The sequence below is a fragment of the Panthera tigris genome, chromosome E1 (genome assembly GCF_018350195.1).
Source record: "Panthera tigris isolate Pti1 chromosome E1, P.tigris_Pti1_mat1.1, whole genome shotgun sequence".
Classification (NCBI taxonomy): Eukaryota; Metazoa; Chordata; class Mammalia; order Carnivora; family Felidae; genus Panthera; species Panthera tigris.
The window spans coordinates 23,843,677-23,864,551 of NC_056673.1; the positions used below are offsets into that span (position 1 = coordinate 23,843,677).

Genomic DNA, 20,875 nt, shown 5'->3' on the forward strand with positions numbered 1-20,875 from the left:
CCACTCGGCAGTTTGCAGTAGTCAGTGATCAGGCTGCCCGGCTTCCATTGCTGGGTCAGAAAACCTCCCTCCCTGAAAGAAATTATTAACCAGTCTTCGAGGGAAAAAGAAACCCTACAATTTCCAAGTCCACTTATATTTTTTTCTTCCTTTTCTTCTTCTTTGAGGAAAACTTTGTGGTTTCCAGTTGCAGGTACCTTTCAACCTCACACGGGTTAAACTCCTTCAGGGATACACCAGGGATTGAGGCCTTGTGTACTCCCTGGAACATTGGAGGAGAAAGACAGAGGAGAGGCGGGCTTGGGTATAAATCACTGCCCTCCACCCAGCACACTAAGAGGACTTTAGACTCAAGGGTTTGTGTGTGGGTCATGGGTCGCTTCCGGATTTTGCCAGCTTTAGGGCTGTGTGTGGGGACCAACTTCAAAATTCAAATGTAAGGGGAAAAGTAAGCCTTTAAAAAAAATTAGGAACCTAAACCTCATAGCGTTTAACTGAGACTTGTCATAAAGATTGTCAAAAGGCAGGCATGTTACCTCTTTGTGTAGACGTGTAGCAATTCCTCTGGCCTGCTCACAGTGAGGTAGCCTGCACTTCAGGGTCCCAGCCTCACCCACCAGCATGGCTCTAGCTGAGTCTGCTACACCTATCTGTGGCAGCTAGGAGAGAGAGAGGGTTGCTGGTTTTTAAATTGCAACAATGTATGTGATTGTTCAAAAGACTTTTTGATTTTTCTAAGCTCTCTTTTTTTTTTTTTTAATTTTTTTTTTTTTTTTTAACGTTTATTTAACATTGACAGAGACAGAGCATGAGCAGGGGAGGGGCAGAGAGAGGGGGAGACGCAGAATCTGAAGCAGGCTCCAGGCTCTGAGCTGTCAGCACAGAGCCCGACACGGGGCTCGAACTCACAAACTGCGAGATCATGACCTGAGCCAAAGTCGGAGGCTCAACCGACTGAGCCACCCAGGCGCCCCAAGCTCTCTCTTTAAGACGAAGGAACCACAGAAGCTGGAATCTGTGTCTTGTGGAGAAAAGAACCCATTTTAGTGAGAATCACAAAATAGACTTTGCCTTTATTTCTGTCAAGATGAATGTGTTTTCTCTTGCTTGTTTCTCTAGGTCCTTGGGCGGGAAGTATACACCTCCAATAACCAGCTTGGGGGCATCCAGATCATGCACAACAATGGGGTGACCCACAGCATCGTTTGTGATGACTTTGAAGGGGTTTTCACTGTCCTACACTGGCTGTCTTACATGCCTAAGGTGAGCCCTTTGTACCCAGCATTGACAAAGCCCACAGAACCAGGCCTCTCCACCAAGGATTACAGGGCCTCTGTGTTTGAGGTCTCCTCCTTATGGGGGAGAAATTGTTTTATGAAATATTCCTCTGGAAGTTGTTGGTTTCTCTTTTCCTTGCAGGTGTCTTTGGGTTTCTACCTTAAAATGCCTTTGGATTTCATTGGTATAGGCCCCTTTCTGATGTTTTCCAGTCACAGAAGCCTTCATGGCCTGTCTGAGCTCAGATCCCAGCATACCAAGGCCTCTTCCTCACTGTGGGTTTTCTCCTTTGCAATAGCCATCCATCCCCCTGGGAAGCTTCCCCTAAAGCATGGAAACACTGAAATCAAGAGTCAGAATGTACCACATTTTGCCAGGCTCCTACATGATACTTGAGACCTGTGCATGTGGTCAGGGCTTGGCATACAGTTGGGATGCCTCTCAGTGATGACTGGGACAGATAGGTGTGATTCCGTATGTGGTCCCTACTGCCTTTGTAATGATTGTGGCTGAGCTGGTACTACAGGCCTATTGTTCACTGATTGCTATGCTCTTTCCTCCCCACTGCCTTTCAGAATGTGCACAGTTTAGTACCTCTCCTGAACTCCAAGGATCCTATAGATAGAATCATCGAATTTGTTCCTACGAAGGCCCCCTATGATCCTCGATGGATGCTAGCAGGCCGTCCTCACCCAAGTATGTATTTTTTGAGGGTCCTGTGGTACCCTGGCCCTCAGACTATCCGTCTTCCTTTTATTCACTAACCAATTCCTGCACAACAGTACATGACAAAACAGAGCTACTGTAGTAGTCTGGAAATGAGACACATCTTTAAAACAGCTCTCCAAAGATTAAGGTGGAAAACCCTTCCAGAACAAATGAGAAACAAAGGAAATTAGATGTACAAGTCAGTCTCTGAGTCATAAGCAATACAGTACTAATACATTTCTTCTGTTAATTCTGTTATTAAAGCACTTATTACTTAATGGGTTCAAAGACTTTAAATCTAAGCAATAAAGGCATAGAATCTTCGACCATCTAATCTCTGTAAACAAAGATTAATCAGATCAGTTTTAGAAAAGATATTTGACCTTCAGTGTAGAACATGACTACACTCTTGTCAGCACACTATTTCTGAGCATTCAGCCTGCCTGTGCCCTTTTTTCTTATGATATTGGTAATAGTTGGGACTTGCTGTAGTTATTCATGTAAGATTATTTTGTAAGGTCATTATTCATGAAGAGATTGTCCAGAACTCTTGACTTCATAAATATATTGAGTGAGAACAAGCCCTCCCTCCATGTTTATCTCATATATCCCTGTCTTGTGGCTGATTTTACCTATCTTCAAAACAAAAAAACAGAAAAACAGTGGTGTCTCTGTGTAAGGTGAATGTACATTCTCACTTGCCAGTTCATTAGGCTGCTTTAACAAACCTTACTTCTCAGGTGGTTCTTTTGTGAGGCCCCAAATCCCCCTACTACATTTTGAATCTGTTTTTTTCAGGTTATTTGAGAAAGTGTTCTTCTTTGCATGTTTATGGCAACTATTTCAAAGAAAGCCTTATTATCTAAAAGAAGAATGGAATGCAGAAGATAATTCATTAAATTTAAGAGTCATTTTGATTTTGTTGAAAGAAAAGAAGAGGTCTGTGTAAGGAAGACTTACTAAACCTCTTTGGGTACCCACTGTGAGCTAGGTGGGACTGCAAAGCACTTTCATATACATTATCTTCTTTAGGCTTTCTACTTCTCAGAGATAAAAAAAAAAAAGATCACTACTTTAAAAGCTCAGAGAAGTTAAGTGATTTGTGCAAGGTCACACAGCTATTACTTAGGAATTGGAACTTAATCTGCAGTCCAACTATAGATAGTATAGAAAAATCACCAGAGGAATTTCAATTTCAATTTTTACCTGTTGTCTTCAGTACCTTGTCTTACTTTTCATAAAATGAAATCGTTTTTCCTACATAGCCAGAAAAAATCACCTTAGTAATCTCCCTACCTCTCATATGTGTACCATGATTATGATAAGAACTATGAACCTAAGATCTTGTCAGCCTTAAAATCCAGAACTTTCCTGGGGGAATTCAGAACAAGAGTCAGTGAGTCTTCTCCTGGGAATCATGAGGGTGGTGGCAGGGCAGGGGGTGGGGAGGGGCATCTTAGTTGACTTATAAGTTCTACATCTGAACTGAACACAACCTGCTCTTTAAGGTTTCGGGGTGGGGTGAAGTGAAGTCCACCTACACCAGCCATGGCCCACCAATGACCCCCCGCCTCCCCTAGTCAAAATACAAGGTGGGAAATTTTTTAAAAAAGAAAGTCTTTCCATTTTGATGAATTTTATAGTTCCAAATCATTATTATTGAAGTAAGAATCGTAAAATGATCCAAGCATACAAAGTTAAAATTTCAGTATCCTGATACACTTAGAAGTTTGATTTAGAACTTTCATCAAAATTTGAGCCCTCTTTCATGGGGTGGACAGATGTGTGTGTATGTAGGTGGGCATTATCCTGGCCATTATTAATGAGATCCACAGAATAAAATGAAATTTGTGATAAACTAAGTTTTCTGTTTTTTGGATAATATTTTTTCATCGTCTCCCTAGTAATTCATCCTGCTGTCTGTGTGCAGCTAACACTCGCTCCCAAATCGAGTGACTTCAGATTTTAATTTAGTGGAAGCGTTAAAGAAAGCAGATGATTCCCTGTGATAAGTTAAAGCAGATATCTTCTAGGTGAAAAGTTAAAGTCATTTATTAGAGGAGATAGTGCTGTGATATTCTTCAAACTGACGCCCAACACGAGACCAGAATCTAAACGATCGGCTTTGGGCTCACGATAGAGAGATAATTTTGAAATGGATGATCACATTTTACACTGGGGCCATAGAGGCAAGGAATGTAGAACACAGTAATTACAAATTTAGTCTTGATAAAACACTCTCCATCCTGTTTAAGTCAGCAGAGGTTAGCTTGCTCGGATCTCCACTTTTAATTGGTTTTGGACTTGGGTTTTTAGGGGGCGGAGGGCCATGTTCAAATTAGAAGGATCACTGAGAAACCGTGAGCTGAGGGGCAAGCTAGGAAACCGTTATTTGCAGAAGATTTTATGGGGCCTTGGTCAAACACGGATACCTGTGGAACAAAAGTTTTTTTCTTAACCTGAGATGTCAAAAGTTACGTGTCTTGCCAGTAAGGAAATTCTGTGTGCAAGGGTGGTTAATGACATTAAGTGTATGCATCTTAACCATTACATTTTTGCTACGTGTCAAGAGTATGTGGGCATGGCCCTTCCTTAGAGAAAGATTATAGTTTGTCAGCTGTAAGTAAAGGGGATGTATCTTGCTGCTTTTCTAGCAAAGAAGCCATTCCCCTTTTCCTTTCCCCACATTTGGGTCCTCATCTGATCATTAATACTTATCATTGGCTGTCTTCAGCTTTCCATTACAAAAAAGTCAGTGGAATCAAACAAAATTGTAAGCTAAGTTTTAAAATAGAAATAGACATTTTGAAAACACTTTAATGACTTGGCTGCCTTTTGACAAATGTTTGTGGTGTTTTGAAAAAAGCCAAGTTATTTATTTAAAAGCATGCAAACTCTCTGCTAGCTGAACCCCATCGTTTAACAATAAATGATGCTTTTGCTGATAAATGATTCTTTTTATGCAGACTAGCAAATGAAATAGGAGATGATGTCTGAAGGCAGATGAACATTCAACTGCCTAATGCGTGCATCTATTATAATATGGTTAAAAACAGCAACAAACTCCCCAAAATAATCCCCCAAATCCAACCTTAAATTTGCCAGTTCCAGTGCATTTTCAGTGGATTGATGATCTTTATTCTCCCTTTGTTCTCTTTCTTTCCCTTCTGTAGCCCAGAAAGGTCAGTGGTTGAGTGGATTCTTTGACTATGGATCTTTCTCTGAAATCATGCAACCCTGGGCACAGACTGTGGTGGTTGGCAGAGCCAGGTAAGAGCCCTTTTGTTTTGGAAGCTCTTCTTCCTCCCAACTAAAACCAAGAGAGGAAAGGGCCATAGCTATATAGGTTTGTTTTGTTTTGTTTTACCAATAATGCTCTCTTTGTCTAAACTTTCGAAGAATATTGGATTATAGTCATGCCCAACCAAGGCAGCATAACTGAAGTGCTGGTTCCCAGTAGTCATTTACTGTGTCACTCCAATGATGCATTTAATCTGAAGTCTGGTTTTGACACTTCCTTTTTATAATGCTGAAAGAAAAGCTCTCTGAGGGCTGTAAAGCCCAAATACAATAGCCATAGCCCACCAATGACCTTCCCCTTCCCCAAAGACCATTTTCTTTCAGAGGCAGGTGACAAATGAATCAGACTCATCTACCTTTCCATGTAACCCAAAAGATCTATGTAACCTAGAAGAAGTCCCTTCCTGGCAGTGAGATTATTTAAGTAACAAACGTACTATATTGGTTTATCATCAGATTTGAATTGCAAAAAAATAAAATAAATAAAATAAAGAAGTTTGCCTGAAATAGGAATTAGTAAAATAAACTGGGATAGATTGCTGGGCTACCTGTATTTTTCAAATGGGAAATTGAAGTTTCTATTAAATTTTAATACCCCCTCTAAGAAGTGCTTCACTCAACAGCCAGCTCTGCACGAAATCATCTGTAGCGCTCGCTATAATGAGCACCTGCCAAGGCTGATCCTAATCTCGTTCTGCACTGCGGAGACATGCTGCCCCAGGGACCCACATCTGGAACTCACCTTCCTCTCAGGGGCAATCAGTTTTCCTTATCTTGGTGAAAAGTGGCACCTGCTCAAGACTCTCAAACATGCCACATTGGGTTGAGATTTAGATTCTAGCCTTGAAAATAATTCTAGGCTTCATGGTTCTCTCAGTACAGCAGGTCAGCACGTCTTATGCTGCCAATGACAAGGAGCCATCAGATGGCAGATCCAACAGACAGGGTCTTCCACTGTGACTCTGAATAAGAGTCAGGCCTGGAGTTAGCCTAGACTGAAACTCACGGGGGCTAGCTCCCATTTTCTCTCACGTCTCAGGTCTTCTACCTCACCACGGGCCTCCGGGTCCCAGTGAGAACTATTCTTTGTGCCTGGTAAAATTCCATAGGGGGGTGGGGGTACACTGGAGATAGAACCCTCCTACCAGAGTCTATTGGTTTGTTATAGAGGGTCCTTATATCACAGACCAACTTTTTTGAAAATTTGTCTGTTACCTATTCTGCTTCAGTTTTTTGTCTGTAAAAATCATGACAGATTTTAAGCCTCAGAAAGTGAAACCTTTGTTTAGGTCTTTAAGATCCTCCCATGGGAAACAGGAAAATGCTTTACACTTATGATTGGAAGAATAAGGATTGTTCTGTGAGCAAGATCAGTCAAGCTTGGCTTTAGTTAGCTCTGCCATTGTTTATTGCAACACCCACTCTGACTTCTTCCTTTCTTTCCATCTGATGAGTTCTGGGCTTCTTACTCCAAACACATACACATGCTCACAAGTATATAAAACACAAATGGAGCTAGCTTCTTTCAAAAGCAATGGTATTTCAAGAAATAAATATAAATGTATTCTTCTGGGATTGTTACTGTAAGTGCTGCCAAAACTCATCTTTGGTATGTATGTTTGGAATATGTGTGCTATTGGCTGTAAATTGTCTTTTATTATTCCATGGCACCTTGTCCAGGGACACACTATAAAACAAGATGTAGCATCTTCATGTGCTAGCCTGATAAAATTTATATGAAGTATAATAGAAAACAGAAGTTGTTCTGAGCTGTTTTCAAGTTCAATAAATAACTGTAATACTCGGATAAAGATGTTCTTTATTAGGTCACATGGGCCCTAATATATAAGTTATAAGTTACCGATTTAGGGTGGCTTTTGCAATTACAAGTTTCCAGTTGGATTGTTAATCATTGTGAACAGAAATATTTCTAAACCCTCCTGTGTACCTCCTGCTCGTTGTCTGGTTGTCTAGAGGGCTTTTGATTCTGATTCAATGCAGGCAAGTGACGAGGGGGTGGGTGGTCCCCACTCAGGCCCCTGTCAGGCCTCTTGTGATGACAAGAATCCATTTCCAGTAGCCAGTGTAAGACTATCCTTCATGGAAAAGTTTGTTATGGAGATGCTGTGGGGAATGAGAGACTATAACCCATCCCAGCCCTAGCCCCAAGGAATGCAGCTGAGAAAGTGCAGCCTGAATCACATTTTCCAGAGTAAGCACTCACGCCGTACCTTACAGCAACCACCATCCCCCTCTTCTCTTTCTTCCTGATTTTTATCAGGAAATCTTTCTGAGGACCAAGTTAGGAGGGTATCATGGAGCATAGATGCAGAGCCTTTTCCTGGAGAGTTTTTTAAAATTAACATATGTTGGAGATTAAATGTATACTTTTAATATAGATCACCTATTTCACCAAGATTACTACTGCAAGCTATCCCTGTTCCCCTGCTCTCTTCCAATGAAATAGAAAGCTAAGGGCTTATTTAACCACCTCTGCACCCTTGGCACTGCTTTTCATCTTTCATCATCTCCATAAACACCTACACATTTCCCATTCATATACCCAGTGTAAGACCGACTATACTCTCAAATAATCTTATCCAGAACCACAGTATTAGTACTCCATAGAAATGGCAGCTCTATTCCAGCAATGCCAGCTTAAATTCTCGGGTGCCTCCTACCTTTCAGACCTTTTCTCTCTGTCTTCACCAAAGCAGTGCTCTAGAGTGATCTGAGAAATTTCATTTGGCATCCACAGAGATAGGTGTGTGCATGTGTGCATATATGCGCACACACACATCTAGACTGTTGAGTGTAACTCCTGAGGCTCCCCTAGTACAACCCTTGGTTTGAATTTATCATGTGGAGAATAGAAGTGATTCTGAGGGGAGGCTCCCCTGGATTTATAAAAATGTATAGTATTTATCAAATCCAGTCTCAGATTTCACCCCTAGAAGCGTCAGATTTCCCTCTGTTCTCTGTATTTGCAGTCTCCAGTGCCCCCACCGTGATGTTGTGATGTGGGGCTGGAAAATAAATGACTAGCTGTACTGTTTACATATATCAGATTCTTATTTGGGTCATTTTTTATCAGGCTAGGAGGAATACCTGTAGGAGTAGTTGCTGTAGAAACCCGAACAGTGGAACTAAGTATCCCAGCCGACCCTGCAAACCTGGATTCTGAAGCCAAGGTAGGTGACCTCAAGTACCCTGTGCTACTGTGCTTGGAGCTGGATTTCCCTTCTGCAGAGCTTGTGGATATATCGGGGGCATTGCACACCACCAATTTGGGAGGGAATGGTAGTCAGCATCCTTGAGTAATTTCAGACCATCATGTGCTCACTTTTAAGGTGACTCTAAATGGACTGCAATCTACCTGAAAAATTACTTGGGCCTTTACAATGGTCTTGTTGATGCTAGAAAACAGTCTAGATTCATTGCAGCTGAGGGCTCTTTGGTCCCAGATTCTCTGAACACACACATGGGTAAGAAGTCTGCCCTAACGCCAGAGGTGAACACTGCCACCCATCTACTTTTTTTAAAGGGTAGATTACATTCTGATAAGATCCAGAAAATGAGGGTGGGGGAAACTAGGGACGAGGTTACTCAGCAGTGTCACGTCAAATGTTTGCTGATCAACTCCAGTATGGAGAAAGCTGTACTAAGCACAGAAGCGAGAGGAATGTAGACTATGTACCGTTAGCTTGCTTTGAGGACTGGTGTAGTTGAGCCATGTACAGTTGCTTTCTGGAAACCTAGAATGAGGATTCCCAAGACTGCATTCATCCATTAGAAGCAGTAAAGTTTCCTTCTTCCGACTGAGGAGTGGTAGTGTACTCAGGACTTAAAAAGAGGAGAATTTGACAAGTCAAAGATCCAGGATCCTTTGTTCTTTTTTTTTTTTTTTAATTTTTTTTTTTTTTTTAACGTTTATTTATTTTTTTGGGACAGAGAGAGACAGAGCATGAACAGGGGAGGGGCAGAGAGAGAGGGAGACACAGAATCGGAAGCAGGCTCCAGGCTCTGAACCATCAGCCCAGAGCCTGATGCGGGGCTCGAATTGACGGACCGCAAGATCGTGACCTGAGCTGAAGTCGGACACTTAACCGACTAAGCCACCCAGGCGCCCCTCTTCTTTTTTACTTCAAAGATGATCCTTTTTTTTTTTTTTTTGAGTTTTATTTATTTATTTTGAGAGAGAGCGAGAGAGCGATCACGTGATTGGGGGAGGGGCAGAGAGAGAGGTAGAGAGAGAATACCAAGCAGGCTCCACACTGTCAACACAGAGCCTGATGTGGAGCTCAAACCCACGAAAATTGTAAGATCATGACCCAAGCTGAAATCAAGAGTCGGACACTTAACCAGCTGAGCCACCCAGGAACCCCAAAAGATGATCCTCTTGATGAACAACAGTTTTTGTGTATTTGGTTTGGTTGAGTTTTTAAAGTAAACCAGTAAAACTTTGTTCACCTTGGAGAGACTTCCCCTCAAGCTCCATTGTAATTGTGTCTTCCTCTTTGACTTTCCCTAATAGATAATCCAGCAGGCTGGCCAGGTTTGGTTTCCAGATTCTGCGTTTAAGACCTATCAGGCTATCAAGGACTTCAACCGCGAAGGGCTGCCTCTGATGGTCTTTGCCAACTGGAGAGGCTTCTCCGGTGGGATGAAAGGTGATTGGCTTGGCTCTGGGCTGGAGGGGCATAAACTGATCCCCAGAACCTCACAGCACAGAGGAGGGTTTATACTGGGCAGAGCCAATGGATTTCCTGACAACCATCACCCTAGGCTTTTGGGGGATCATACTTCCTCTGAAATATATCTTCTGAGTTGCAGCTTGAGTGGGAAAATTCTGGATGTTTTACAATTCCATACAAAATTTCAGAACCGTCTACTAGTGTTCTCTAGACGGGCTGCTGTTGTGGATTTAGCTTTCCCGGATGAATGATGACTGTTCTGATGGTCCTGGAGAAATGTGATTGTGCTAGTCTCTGTCCCTCTTTTCTGAGCACTTTTTGTTGATGTTATGCTCTAACACTCTATAATGACCAGGGTAGATACTGAAATTAGCCTTCACCAGAAGAAAATGAACAAATTCTGTACCAGAGGCTGTTCTTTGTGGTAATTTGTGGTGTATTTCATTCTTATCCAACAACAGCCCTGGGCCTATGGCTCCAGCATATTAGAACATTATTATACAGGCTCTGTTCTGTGCTATGGGAATCGCTTAGTGATCTCAGCAGCTAGTATCACCATTTACTGAGAATCCTCCCTGTGCACAGCTACTGTGGATTGTTCAGGAGAGCCAAAGGTAACACCTTCTACCTCTTACAGCAGCGAAGCTATCTCTCCAGTGGCCAGAGATTCATGGCCATGCTGAGGCCAGAGACTACATACCAGGAGGGGATGAGTACACTGATGAGTGTAACTTCATTCATGGGGGGAGGAGTCTGGGTTCTGTAGCAGTATAATGAGTGAGGGGAACGGAAGGAGGGAGGGGTTGGCAATGCTGGAGTAGAGTGGTCAGAGATTTGGACATATCAAATGTGAAAGAATGAACCCGGAAATAGCTTAGCACAGGAGCATCTTTGGCTCTGAGGGAGGAAAAACCTGAGGAAGTTAGCCCTTTTATAGGTTATCAGCTGTGTATGGAGAGAGATTAGAGCTTTGTGCCAACAACTTTCCCTTCACCTGGCTAGGAAAAGCCAGACTTCCCTGGCAAAGTATAGAAGACTAGTGTGGTTTTTCTTTTCTTTTTTTTCAGTTGTAAAGTTTCCCTTTGCCCATATTTGCTGGAAATCTACCACATTTTGCACTTTTCTTGGGGGAGACTTGGACTATACATTCAAATTAATGTTTTTATACTTTGATAGACTCTCAGGTGGATTTTGTGACAAAGATAATAAATCAGTGGAAATGCCGTGAAATACTGAAAGTGTAGGTTCAACAAGTCAATCCTGGACATTGTTATTGAGTTCCTACGTGCAAGGAACTATGCTAGCTGCTTCTGAGAAAACAAAACTGAGTCAGAAAGAGACACTGCCTCAAGGAGTCGAGAAAAATGTCTCAGGCAAAATGATAAAGCCACAAAGTATAAACAAAATACTACAGTGTTCAAAAGAGTATGATACTATGCTGAAGTGTTTTTCTCTGGGGGGGGGGAGCCTGAGACTCCTTTCATTCCTTTATATGAGGTTTATTTAGCATCCAGCTTCACTTTATCCCACATTTCTTGGCTATACAATTTACATTAAGACTTAGAGGAGAGAATGCAATGCCGGTACTCCTTAGTTCTCTCTCTTCCCGAGGGCCACTGAGAATTCACTCTTCCTGACCTTCCTTAGGAGTACGTCAGCCTGGCTCTTTTGTCCTAAGGACTTCAGAGTTCAACAGCTTACTGCTTGTAGGAAAAGCTTCAGTTCTACTGCATGTGGCTCAGGCCCAGGTTGGCTGCCAGCCCTGTAACAATAAAAGCAACAACAATTAGGAGTCATTGAGCTCCTTTCGCCAGAAACCGTGCTAACCATTTTATGTGCACTGTCTTACATAATCGTCACAACAAGCACTTCCGAGGGGTAGGCTGTAGTATTTATCTGCCTTTTACATAAATTGAGACTTAGGTTAAGTAAATTTCCCAAGATCATTTAGCTGAAGAATGACAGAGCTGGGAGAGGAACACAGATCTGTCTGACTTCCTCCAGCACAGTTGGCTGAGTTTAGAGCCTAGGACCAAACCAGGTCTACCAGAACATCCCCTGGAATAGATTGTGTAGGTTCCTGAGAAAGTTCTTAGCCACCTGCCTGTCTTCTGCTTTGATGTTGTCCTTGGTCACTGTGATAAGAAACTCCAAGTGGTCAGATAGGAGTTACTTTTTTTCATATTGCAGGAAAGTACATATAACATAATGTTTATCATTTTAACCATCTGTAAGTGTACTATTCAGTGGCATTAAATATATATTCACATGTTATGTAACAATCAGCACTAAATATACCCCAAACCTTTTCATTATCCTTGACACAAATTCTGTACCCATTAAACAATAACTTCCCCCATCCGCCTCTCCCCCCTGCCTCTGGTCAAAAATGAGTTACTGGCCTGATACAGTCCAGGGCCCGTTCTGTCTTCAGAGTTTTGGTGCTGCTGTATCCATTATCACTTAAGATAAATAAGCTTTGGGGAAGATAGAGATCAGTGTAAATGTAGGAAGGGGAAGAACATTGCCTTTCATATTTACATACAGGTCAGGATGTTTTCTACATATTATCTCATGTAAAGGGACCTAAGCTGAGAGTCATTCCATATCCCTTGGGGAGATGTTTGCAGTTTTGGTTTCAATACTGGCTGGGGATTATGCAGGGAGGGAAAATAAACAATTATGCCATCCCTCAGTGCACACAAACACACAGCCAGGAGCCGACTGCACTGTGGGTAAAATGACTCCAAAATTGTGTGTAATGAGTAGGAAAAGATTAGAGACAGCTCTTGCTATGCTGAAAATTGACATTAGTGGAGAGAAAAAAAAAACTCTTTACTAGTCAGCCTAGGAGGTCTAATTCGAGCAGTAAAAATATAAATAAATAAATAAAAGTATGTCAAGATGGTATTGGTGCTTTTTTTCCAATGAGTTCTATCTGGCCGGAAGGCTATTCAGCATAATGCAAAATTAAATTATAAAAACTGGCTGAATATTTAGATGGAAGAGCCATTTGGAAGCAGTTTATTTAGGCGAACCGGCAATGACCCACAACAGGGAGACATCAAGCGTGAAATTTACTAGAAATTAGCACCAGGGTCCCAGCCTCAGCATGAATAGCTTGATAGGATGCAAATCCCAGTGATATTAAGCTGCCTCACTGCTGGTGCTACAGGGTCACTCTCAGTTGGCTTTTCATGTTATACTTATTATTTTTTCCTGGGACAGGTTATAAATAACAATAAAAAAACATTTATTGAAAACTTTAACCGGAATGAAAGTCTATTTTAAAGTCTCTGATTACTTGGATGTTGAAAGACTGTGTCAGCCGGCCATAATGAACTGACATTATGTGTATGCAGCTTGTGTATGCCTAATGTTTACCTTCAGCTTCTAACAGATAATCTCGCCCCAAGCCAATAAGATCTGTTCCAGTTTCAAGAATATGGGGCACTGTGGAAACACCCTACCACCCTGCTCCCTTGTTTGGTACATGTGGCTGCCACAGTTTATCCATGTTGTATAACAATGAAGGCCCCGGGCAGGGTTGGTGCTTGGTTGCTGAGAACGCACCAGAAAGGCTCTGTGATTGTATGCAGATGTGCTTTGCTCACAGTGCTTAGAAAGTACCAAGCCCCCGCCTCTCCACTGAAGAACCTATCAGTATTGTCCATTCTTAGTTGCTTTTCCCATGGCCTGAGAATTGACAGTCAGCATATGCATAGCTTTACAATTCCCTAGACTGATTTCTCACCTAAAGCCTTGGGAATACACTCTCCCCTGCTACACTTGGCTGTACTTTTGCTCTGTCTCAAATAGGAAGAGATTTCACACAAGTATGTATCAGACTATGGCCACACGCTTCAGCGTGCCCTTCAGAATGTACGGTTTGGGGCTGCTGTGGTTGAGTGGGAGCGTGTTGTTTGTAGAGTTTGTTTTGTGTGTGTCAGTTTATATTTTAATAGCCTTTTGTTGTTTTTTGGGTGTTCTGATGGTTGGATTGTGGGTTTGTTGGTGTTCCAGGTTAGATGGAGGCATTGTTTTTGGTCCTGAGCCTGTCAGCTTTAATGAAGCCTGGGGCCCCTTTTCTACTCCCAGTCATGGGGCCTGAAGGTAATTTCTTGGCAGTCAGATCCAAGCCCTTCACATAGCTGTATAGTGTCATCAATACAATTTCTTACTTTTCTGAACATACAAAAAGTCCAGGCAAAATTTAAAAATATTCAGTCATTTTATTTCAGTCTCTTTTCTGGTTTTTGTTTTACTCAGCCATTGTATCAGATGCTAGAAAGCAGCCTTGGGCTCCCGCTCTTTCCTTCCAGTAAGAATGAGGTCACAGAAAGTGGACTTCAAGAATCAAAAAGATCTGGGTTCGAGTCTCATACTCTGCCACTTATTCACTTATTTAACTAAGCCTCAGTTTACTCACGTATAACTTGGGTTAGAAGAACATGGTTTTCTGATAATTAAGTGATTCATTTGTGTGTGTGTATGAAATCATGCTGCCTGATATGCAGTAAACTAGCCATGATGATGAAAAAGAGGGACTAAAGTTCATTTCAGAAAGTAAAACATGCACACTCAGCTTCATCCCAAACTACTTGCATATATGAACTTGAGGGTATCTTTTTAAATGTTTTTTTAAATTATGTTTTATTTTTGAGAGAGAGAAAGAGACAGAGACAGAGTGTGAGCACAGGAGGGGCAGAATCCAAAGCAGGCTCTAGGTTCCAAGCTGTCAGCACAGAGCCCAGTGCGGGGCTCAAACTCACGAACTGTGAGATCATGACCTGAGCCAAAGTCAGATGCTCAATCGACTGAGCCACCCAGGCATCCCATATGAACTTGAGTTTAAAAAATTAAATAAATGGGCATGCATTTTAAATAAAGTCCTTTCAAGGGGCTGGGTCTGTTAATCATAGATAGTACAGACAGATTTTGATGTGGGTGTATCTTTAAGAAACAGAAGTGAGTGAGAAGGCTGGACACTATCTTCGTTTACTTCTAACTTACTTTTTCCTCTTTCTTTTGTGTGCTTTTTTTCTATTGTTTTACTTTCTCCTTCTATCCATGTCTTCCATTTCTTCTCTGTGCATGACACCACTGAGGGCTACTCCTTTCTGTTACTTGTTCTGAGGCTGAGACTACTCTTGGCAGCACTGAAAAATGTACTGCTAATTACACAATTATTTTATTATGTAGCACTGGTTGAAATATCCACTAAAGAATTAATTTAGTTAAAATAATTTGAACTGAGCAATTATTTTCATAACCACAGAATTAGCGTAAAGCGCTTAAAGTCCTTTATTCCCTGCTCTTCATACAGCAGTTGTGTAATTAGCAGTAAATTTTTTTGGTCTTTGCTTTCCTCCCAAAGGGATAAATGTCTTTGCTCTGATCATATATACAGAGTATATGACCATACACATTCCTCATAGGGTAGGGAGTTTTTCCCGGAGCAACTTCTAAATTTCTGGAGTTTCTGAAGTCTTCACAGAGCAGCCAGGTTGGGCAATGGAGAGAGGCATATACTTTGCAGTTAACTGTGCTCACTGATGGTTTGTATAGAGAGAGCCATTTTTACTTTGGAGAAGGTGGCAGTTTAATTTGCCAGTAACTACAATGAAAGCAATTTCTATTTGGATTTGCTCTTAACTTTCTGAAAAATGCTTTTTTGCTCTGGATTTCCAGAATTGATTTATTCCAAATTGAGATCCTTGCTTTGATAGGAAAGTTTGAACTCAGTTGAACCTGTTATTTGGTGTTTAGAAAGGATCCATTGAGGTTCCGCTGAAGTGCTCATTAAACATCTGGAATCGTAAACCTAAGACTTTAGACATGCACAGACTTCAGTGAGCTGGGAAATGGGAAGAAGTCCATAAATTGTTGGGAAATAAATAATAACTGATCCTACTTTCCAAGGACTCTATTTATGCACCAGGGTGCCTTTTCTTCAGGTTGCTCCTAGCCTTGTGGGGGATTACAAAGTGTACTCTTTAGCAAAATGAAGAGGTAGCTCTTCTTTTTGTGTGGCTGTGTGATGTTTCCAGTAAATACGTATGCATTTTAAATGTTTTCTCATATTGATGCCCTGGTAAAAATGGAACTGTTAAAGAATTAACTTGTTTTTCTTTCTCATTATGTTCTTTCCAAAGTGTGTATGTGCTCACCCATTCATTCAGCAGATACTTACTCTGAGCACTAACTATGTTCCAGGCACTGGACAAGACACTGGGGATACCAAGAGCAAAGATGCCATTTTGAAGATTAAAAATTTTGAAGGCTCCATTTCCATTAGCTATACATTTTAAGAGCTTATCATATTCTAAGTATCATGAAGAGACTTGAAAAGAGCTTGAATAGTTCCTTCCTTCAGAAAACTTAATGTAGTGAGAGAGATCACATATTGACATGAAAAATACTCAGTGTCTGTAGAGCAAGTGTGAATTAATATAATGAAACCAGAATCTGGCAATTCAGAAAGGCTATAAAATGGATATGCAATCCATAGGGCTTGCACACTGTCTTGTGAAAGACAGTGCACTTCTCTTGTGTTTTTGAAGATCCTGTAGAGTCTTGTACAGCATTACAGGTGGAAATCCCCATCCTTTCAATTTTCAGGGTGGCCAGACAGGACCTAGGGTGGCTGAACCCCCAGACCTGTCACCTCTGATCTGAGCAGCCTCCTCATGGAGGCACAGCTCACGATATAAATATTGTTTTCTGTGTATACCATGATGTGAACGATGTTTGGAAGCATTGTTTCATGATTTCTGATTTGTCTCCTCTATAGATATGTACGACCAGGTGCTGAAGTTTGGTGCTTACATCGTGGATAGCTTACGGGAGTGCTCCCAGCCTGTGCTGGTTTACATTCCTCCTCAAGCTGAGCTCCGGGGTGGCTCCTGGGTTGTGATTGACCCCACCATCAACCCCCGGCACATGGAGATGTATGCTGACCGAGAAAGCAGGTAGCATTTCTTCTTTTTTTCCATTCACTGCCTCTGAAGGTCCTCTAGCTGTTGGTTTCCTCCTGGAGAACATTATAACCAGAGAACTTTATTTGAATCTCTATTTCCAGAGGGTTACAAGGTCAGAAAAATAGATTTCCTAAATAGTGTCTGCTGGGATGAGAAAGAAAGGAGGTGGGGGTCAGGCTTTCCCAGTGTGGTCCCCCACCCCAGATTCTTTTACCAAGAAGTCCTCTATCCCACATATCCCCAGACTCAGAGAGATTGTCTCCTCTGTTTGTGTTTCAGATAGGCCTATTACTCTCTCTTTCTTAGATATGGGGCAGATGGAACTGAAAGCAAGTTGGTGTAGAAGGACTAAATTGTTAGTCTGGAGTTCTGAAGCCTTAACTGACTGTCGAGCAACTTGAAGCAGTTTTACTCTTCCTGAACTGCTTGTCTGTGGAACAAGCTGGTCGTCACTGAGGTGTACCATAGCACCTGCCTTCTGTGATTCCAAACCGAAGCTGCTCCCTCAGAGTCCAGTGTCGCACTCTGGCACTCTAGGACACTTGGAGAACAGTGTTTACAGCATCCAAAGGACTGCAAAAGAAAAAGTCCCAGACTTTTGTCAAGAGGTGGTCCTTGAAACGACTTAAGTAAAACAGACCACATCCAGCTTCCTTTCACAATCAGTTTTCAGCCCTTTCCAAAATAGGGAAATTTCACATTGTATTTCTTTGACATTTTCCGTGCCACTTCCTGCATCTGATCATTTTACTTGAATACCTGCTTCTCTGTTTCTGCAAAAATTTTAGCCTCCTGCTTCAAATGCTGCTTGGGAGAGTCCAGTAGTTTTATCAAATCACTCAGCTAGCAGTCTACACCCAGGGATTTATTATTTTTAAATCCAAATCTAGCCCCTGATCTGATACCAGATCACAGACAGTTCCTCTGCAGACTGTGGAGCAAGACCACCGGGTTTCAGATGCAGCTCTGTCACTCGTTAGGCTCGGACAAGTCTCTTAACGCCCTGTACCTTAGTTTCCTCATCTGTAAAATGGGAGATAATAGTAACTTCCCTCATAGAGGGTGTAGACTGGGTATAGGACTGCTGTGAAGATTCATGTGTAAGCACTTGGAACAGTGCCATGTATGTACTAAGTAGTAGCTGTAATTTTTTTCAATCGAAAAGCTTTTTTTTTTTTTTTAAGTTGTATAGGGTAACGTTCCTAGTAATAGAACAAAATTAGTATGCACTAGTAATAACCCTGAGACCTCTCCATAGCAGTAGGCAGAATGTTTTCTTTCCTGCTTGGCCCAGCCCAGTGTGTCATCCTGCCAGCAGACTAACAGCTGTGCGTGGGACCGATCAGCATCGACCTCTCATCGCACAGCCTAAGTGCTGGAGGCTGGTCCCCTGCCACGGTGCCTACATCATCTTTTTTTTTTTCTTCCCCCTCCTGGAAAATAATGTGATTCCTGCTACCCTTATCAGCTGTAGATGGTGGAATCTATATTCCTCTTTTGAGATGGAAGTAGACTGGTGTGGTAATGAGAATTATTTTAATTGCTTTTTGCCAGGCTTTTCTCACAACCCACTTAGACACTTTTTGATGCCTGCCTCTCCCTGGGGTTACTCCTGTGAGCCATGGGTGGCCAAAACCATAATGAAGCTATTTCCTGGTCTGCAAATCGTAACCAGCCTCTTTCAGTTGTCTCCTTCCTTTAAAGTGCCTCTATTTCTGTTTTGTTTTCTTTCTCTCTGATCCAGGGGATCAGTTCTGGAGCCAGAAGGGACAGTAGAAATCAAATTCCGCAGAAAAGATCTGGTGAAAACCATGCGTCGGGTGGACCCAGTCTACATTCGCTTGGCTGAACGATTGGGTATGTCTGCTTGTCCTCCTGGCAAATCAATGAGCCATTCAGCTGATTTGTAATGAGTGCATTCATAGGCCAAGGGAGGAGGCACTGAAGCATTTGATCAAATTCATGATAATCTTTATTTACTGTCCTCTATATGGTAAGAGCCCTGGTAGAATGAAATAGTGTATGTAATAGGAGGGAAAGTAGGACCTAAAAAAGCAAAAGTCACCCAAGTTTTCTTCTGATATTTTCTTATAATTCACACAGTCCATCTTTCTGGCCTTGTGGATGATATCCTCATAAAGAACAATTAGCTGGAAGTTGCTGTTGGGGGGCAGGCTAATCAGGCAGAGAATATGCTTAAAAGTCCTCAAAAGTCTTAAGAGTTCTGTTTCTGGTTGTCTCTTTGGACATTTCTGAGGAATGTGAGTCGATGTCATGGGACAGAGAAGCTGGAGACCTACCCAGGTGGAGTTCCAGGGCCATCTCGAGCTAGAGAAACACAAGTAAAGACTACGCACAGCCCTGGGAACATTTGTGCGCACTACTCTGTTGCTCATTTGTTTTTGGAGCTTTGGAAGGGCTGCAGCTTGCACATAGGACTAAACTGTGGGAGCCCTGTGTCAAGTCCAGAGACTGAAATGCATTTCAGGTTCTTCTAAAGCACTGATTATCTGCCTAGACCTCCCATCAAGCCCCTCACTAGGTTAGTGAAGATAAATGCTTGGAGTCCTTTTGTTAGTTTGTTTTGGTTTTGTTTTTCTAGGAACAGAGTGATTGTCTTTAAAAGGTAATGAAATCCGTGAATGGAAGGCATAAAAAGGAGAGGTGCTAGTTCATTTATGTTTCAAATAGTAATTTAATTAATAAAGTACCATTTGTGGACCCTTTATATGCTCACTATCTAGAGACACAAAAACTTCTGAGTGTTTGCCTGCACTCTAGAAGACCGCACATCCTGGCAGTTTGGAGCCCTGAGCCAGGTTGCCTGCCAGACACGGTGACTTGGGTTATAATAAACCCTGTGTGCCTCCCATTGTTTGCCATTAGGTAACAACCACCAATAAGTCTAACCCATCTCAGCCTGATCCCTTTATGGGAAGTGCACACATACAACAAGAATTGGCAAAGCTGTTTCTAAAATCTATTGCCAACCAGAATTGTTGAGGTGGTTTTTTTCTGTCTCTTCTCCAAACAGGATAATTACTTCTGACCAACCCCATACACTTTAATTAAAGTAACTGCAGCTCAAGAGCAAGTTCCTCACAACTGTATATAGTGAGAGCTCTAAAAGCTTCAGCCACTGATAAGCATCTTACTTAGATGGCTCATAATTGCTCCCAGCATCAGGCAGTCGTTCTGCTGTTTTTACCACTAATTCTGTACAAAGCAGCAATGCCACAATTGCAGGACACAGTGAATTGCGTAATTTTCTCTCTCTCTCTTTTTTTTTTCTTTTTTTCTTCTTCTTTTTTTTTTTTTTTTTTTTTTCCCTTTTTTCTTTTTTGCTGGTTTTCTTTCTGGCCAATTTAAAATTTGTCAAAGTCGGTCTTCTTCTGGATCACTGCCCTTTGATATTTCGCGCACTCCATTTGCCACAAACAAGCCGCAGGGCCGCAGTTCATGCTGACTCTAGCAGAAGCAGAGAGAGCTCCATTTATCTTACACTGCCTGCTGAATTCCTACTCATTAACTGGGGGTTCACTGCCTCTTTTTAACCCCCCAATGGCTGTTATCATCCCTTCAGAGTAACTGGGTGGTAGGAAGAGGGATCCTCTCTGACATCTGTTTGCAGAGCAACCGGATGGTGAGGGGTGTGGGGCCAAAGCTTCTTTCTCTTGAAGGAAAGTGATATCGCTCCCACCTTCACCCAGCACCTTTTAACTTTTGAAATACAGGAAGGGGAGAGGGAGGAGATTTCCAAGTGATGGCCATTTAATCATTTGTTACAAATCATCTCATTATCAATTTCCTCTCTGCATTGAAGAAAACCATATTTATTTAACCTTGACCAAAATGGCATTGGAGAAAGAATCCTTAGTCTGCTAAATGTGAAGCAGCTCTGGCCCAGGGCAGGTC

The 20,875-nt window shown here is 41.9% G+C and overlaps 1 protein-coding gene across 8 annotated transcripts in view; it reads left to right on the forward strand.

Annotated features, from left to right (window-relative positions):
- The window catches only part of ACACA (acetyl-CoA carboxylase alpha), a 277,071-nt gene that overhangs the window by 233,384 nt on the left and 22,812 nt on the right, over nucleotides 1-20,875 (forward strand). For all 8 annotated transcript variants that reach the window (XM_007096020.3, XM_042967666.1, XM_042967664.1 and 5 more), the window contains 7 exons: nucleotides 1,120-1,263; nucleotides 1,854-1,974; nucleotides 5,160-5,256; nucleotides 8,381-8,477; nucleotides 9,821-9,956; nucleotides 16,774-16,951; nucleotides 18,705-18,817. In XM_007096020.3, the coding sequence (XP_007096082.1) occupies nucleotides 1,120-1,263; nucleotides 1,854-1,974; nucleotides 5,160-5,256; nucleotides 8,381-8,477; nucleotides 9,821-9,956; nucleotides 16,774-16,951; nucleotides 18,705-18,817 (886 nt within the window). The remainder of the gene's footprint in view (nucleotides 1-1,119; nucleotides 1,264-1,853; nucleotides 1,975-5,159; nucleotides 5,257-8,380; nucleotides 8,478-9,820; nucleotides 9,957-16,773; nucleotides 16,952-18,704; nucleotides 18,818-20,875) is intronic.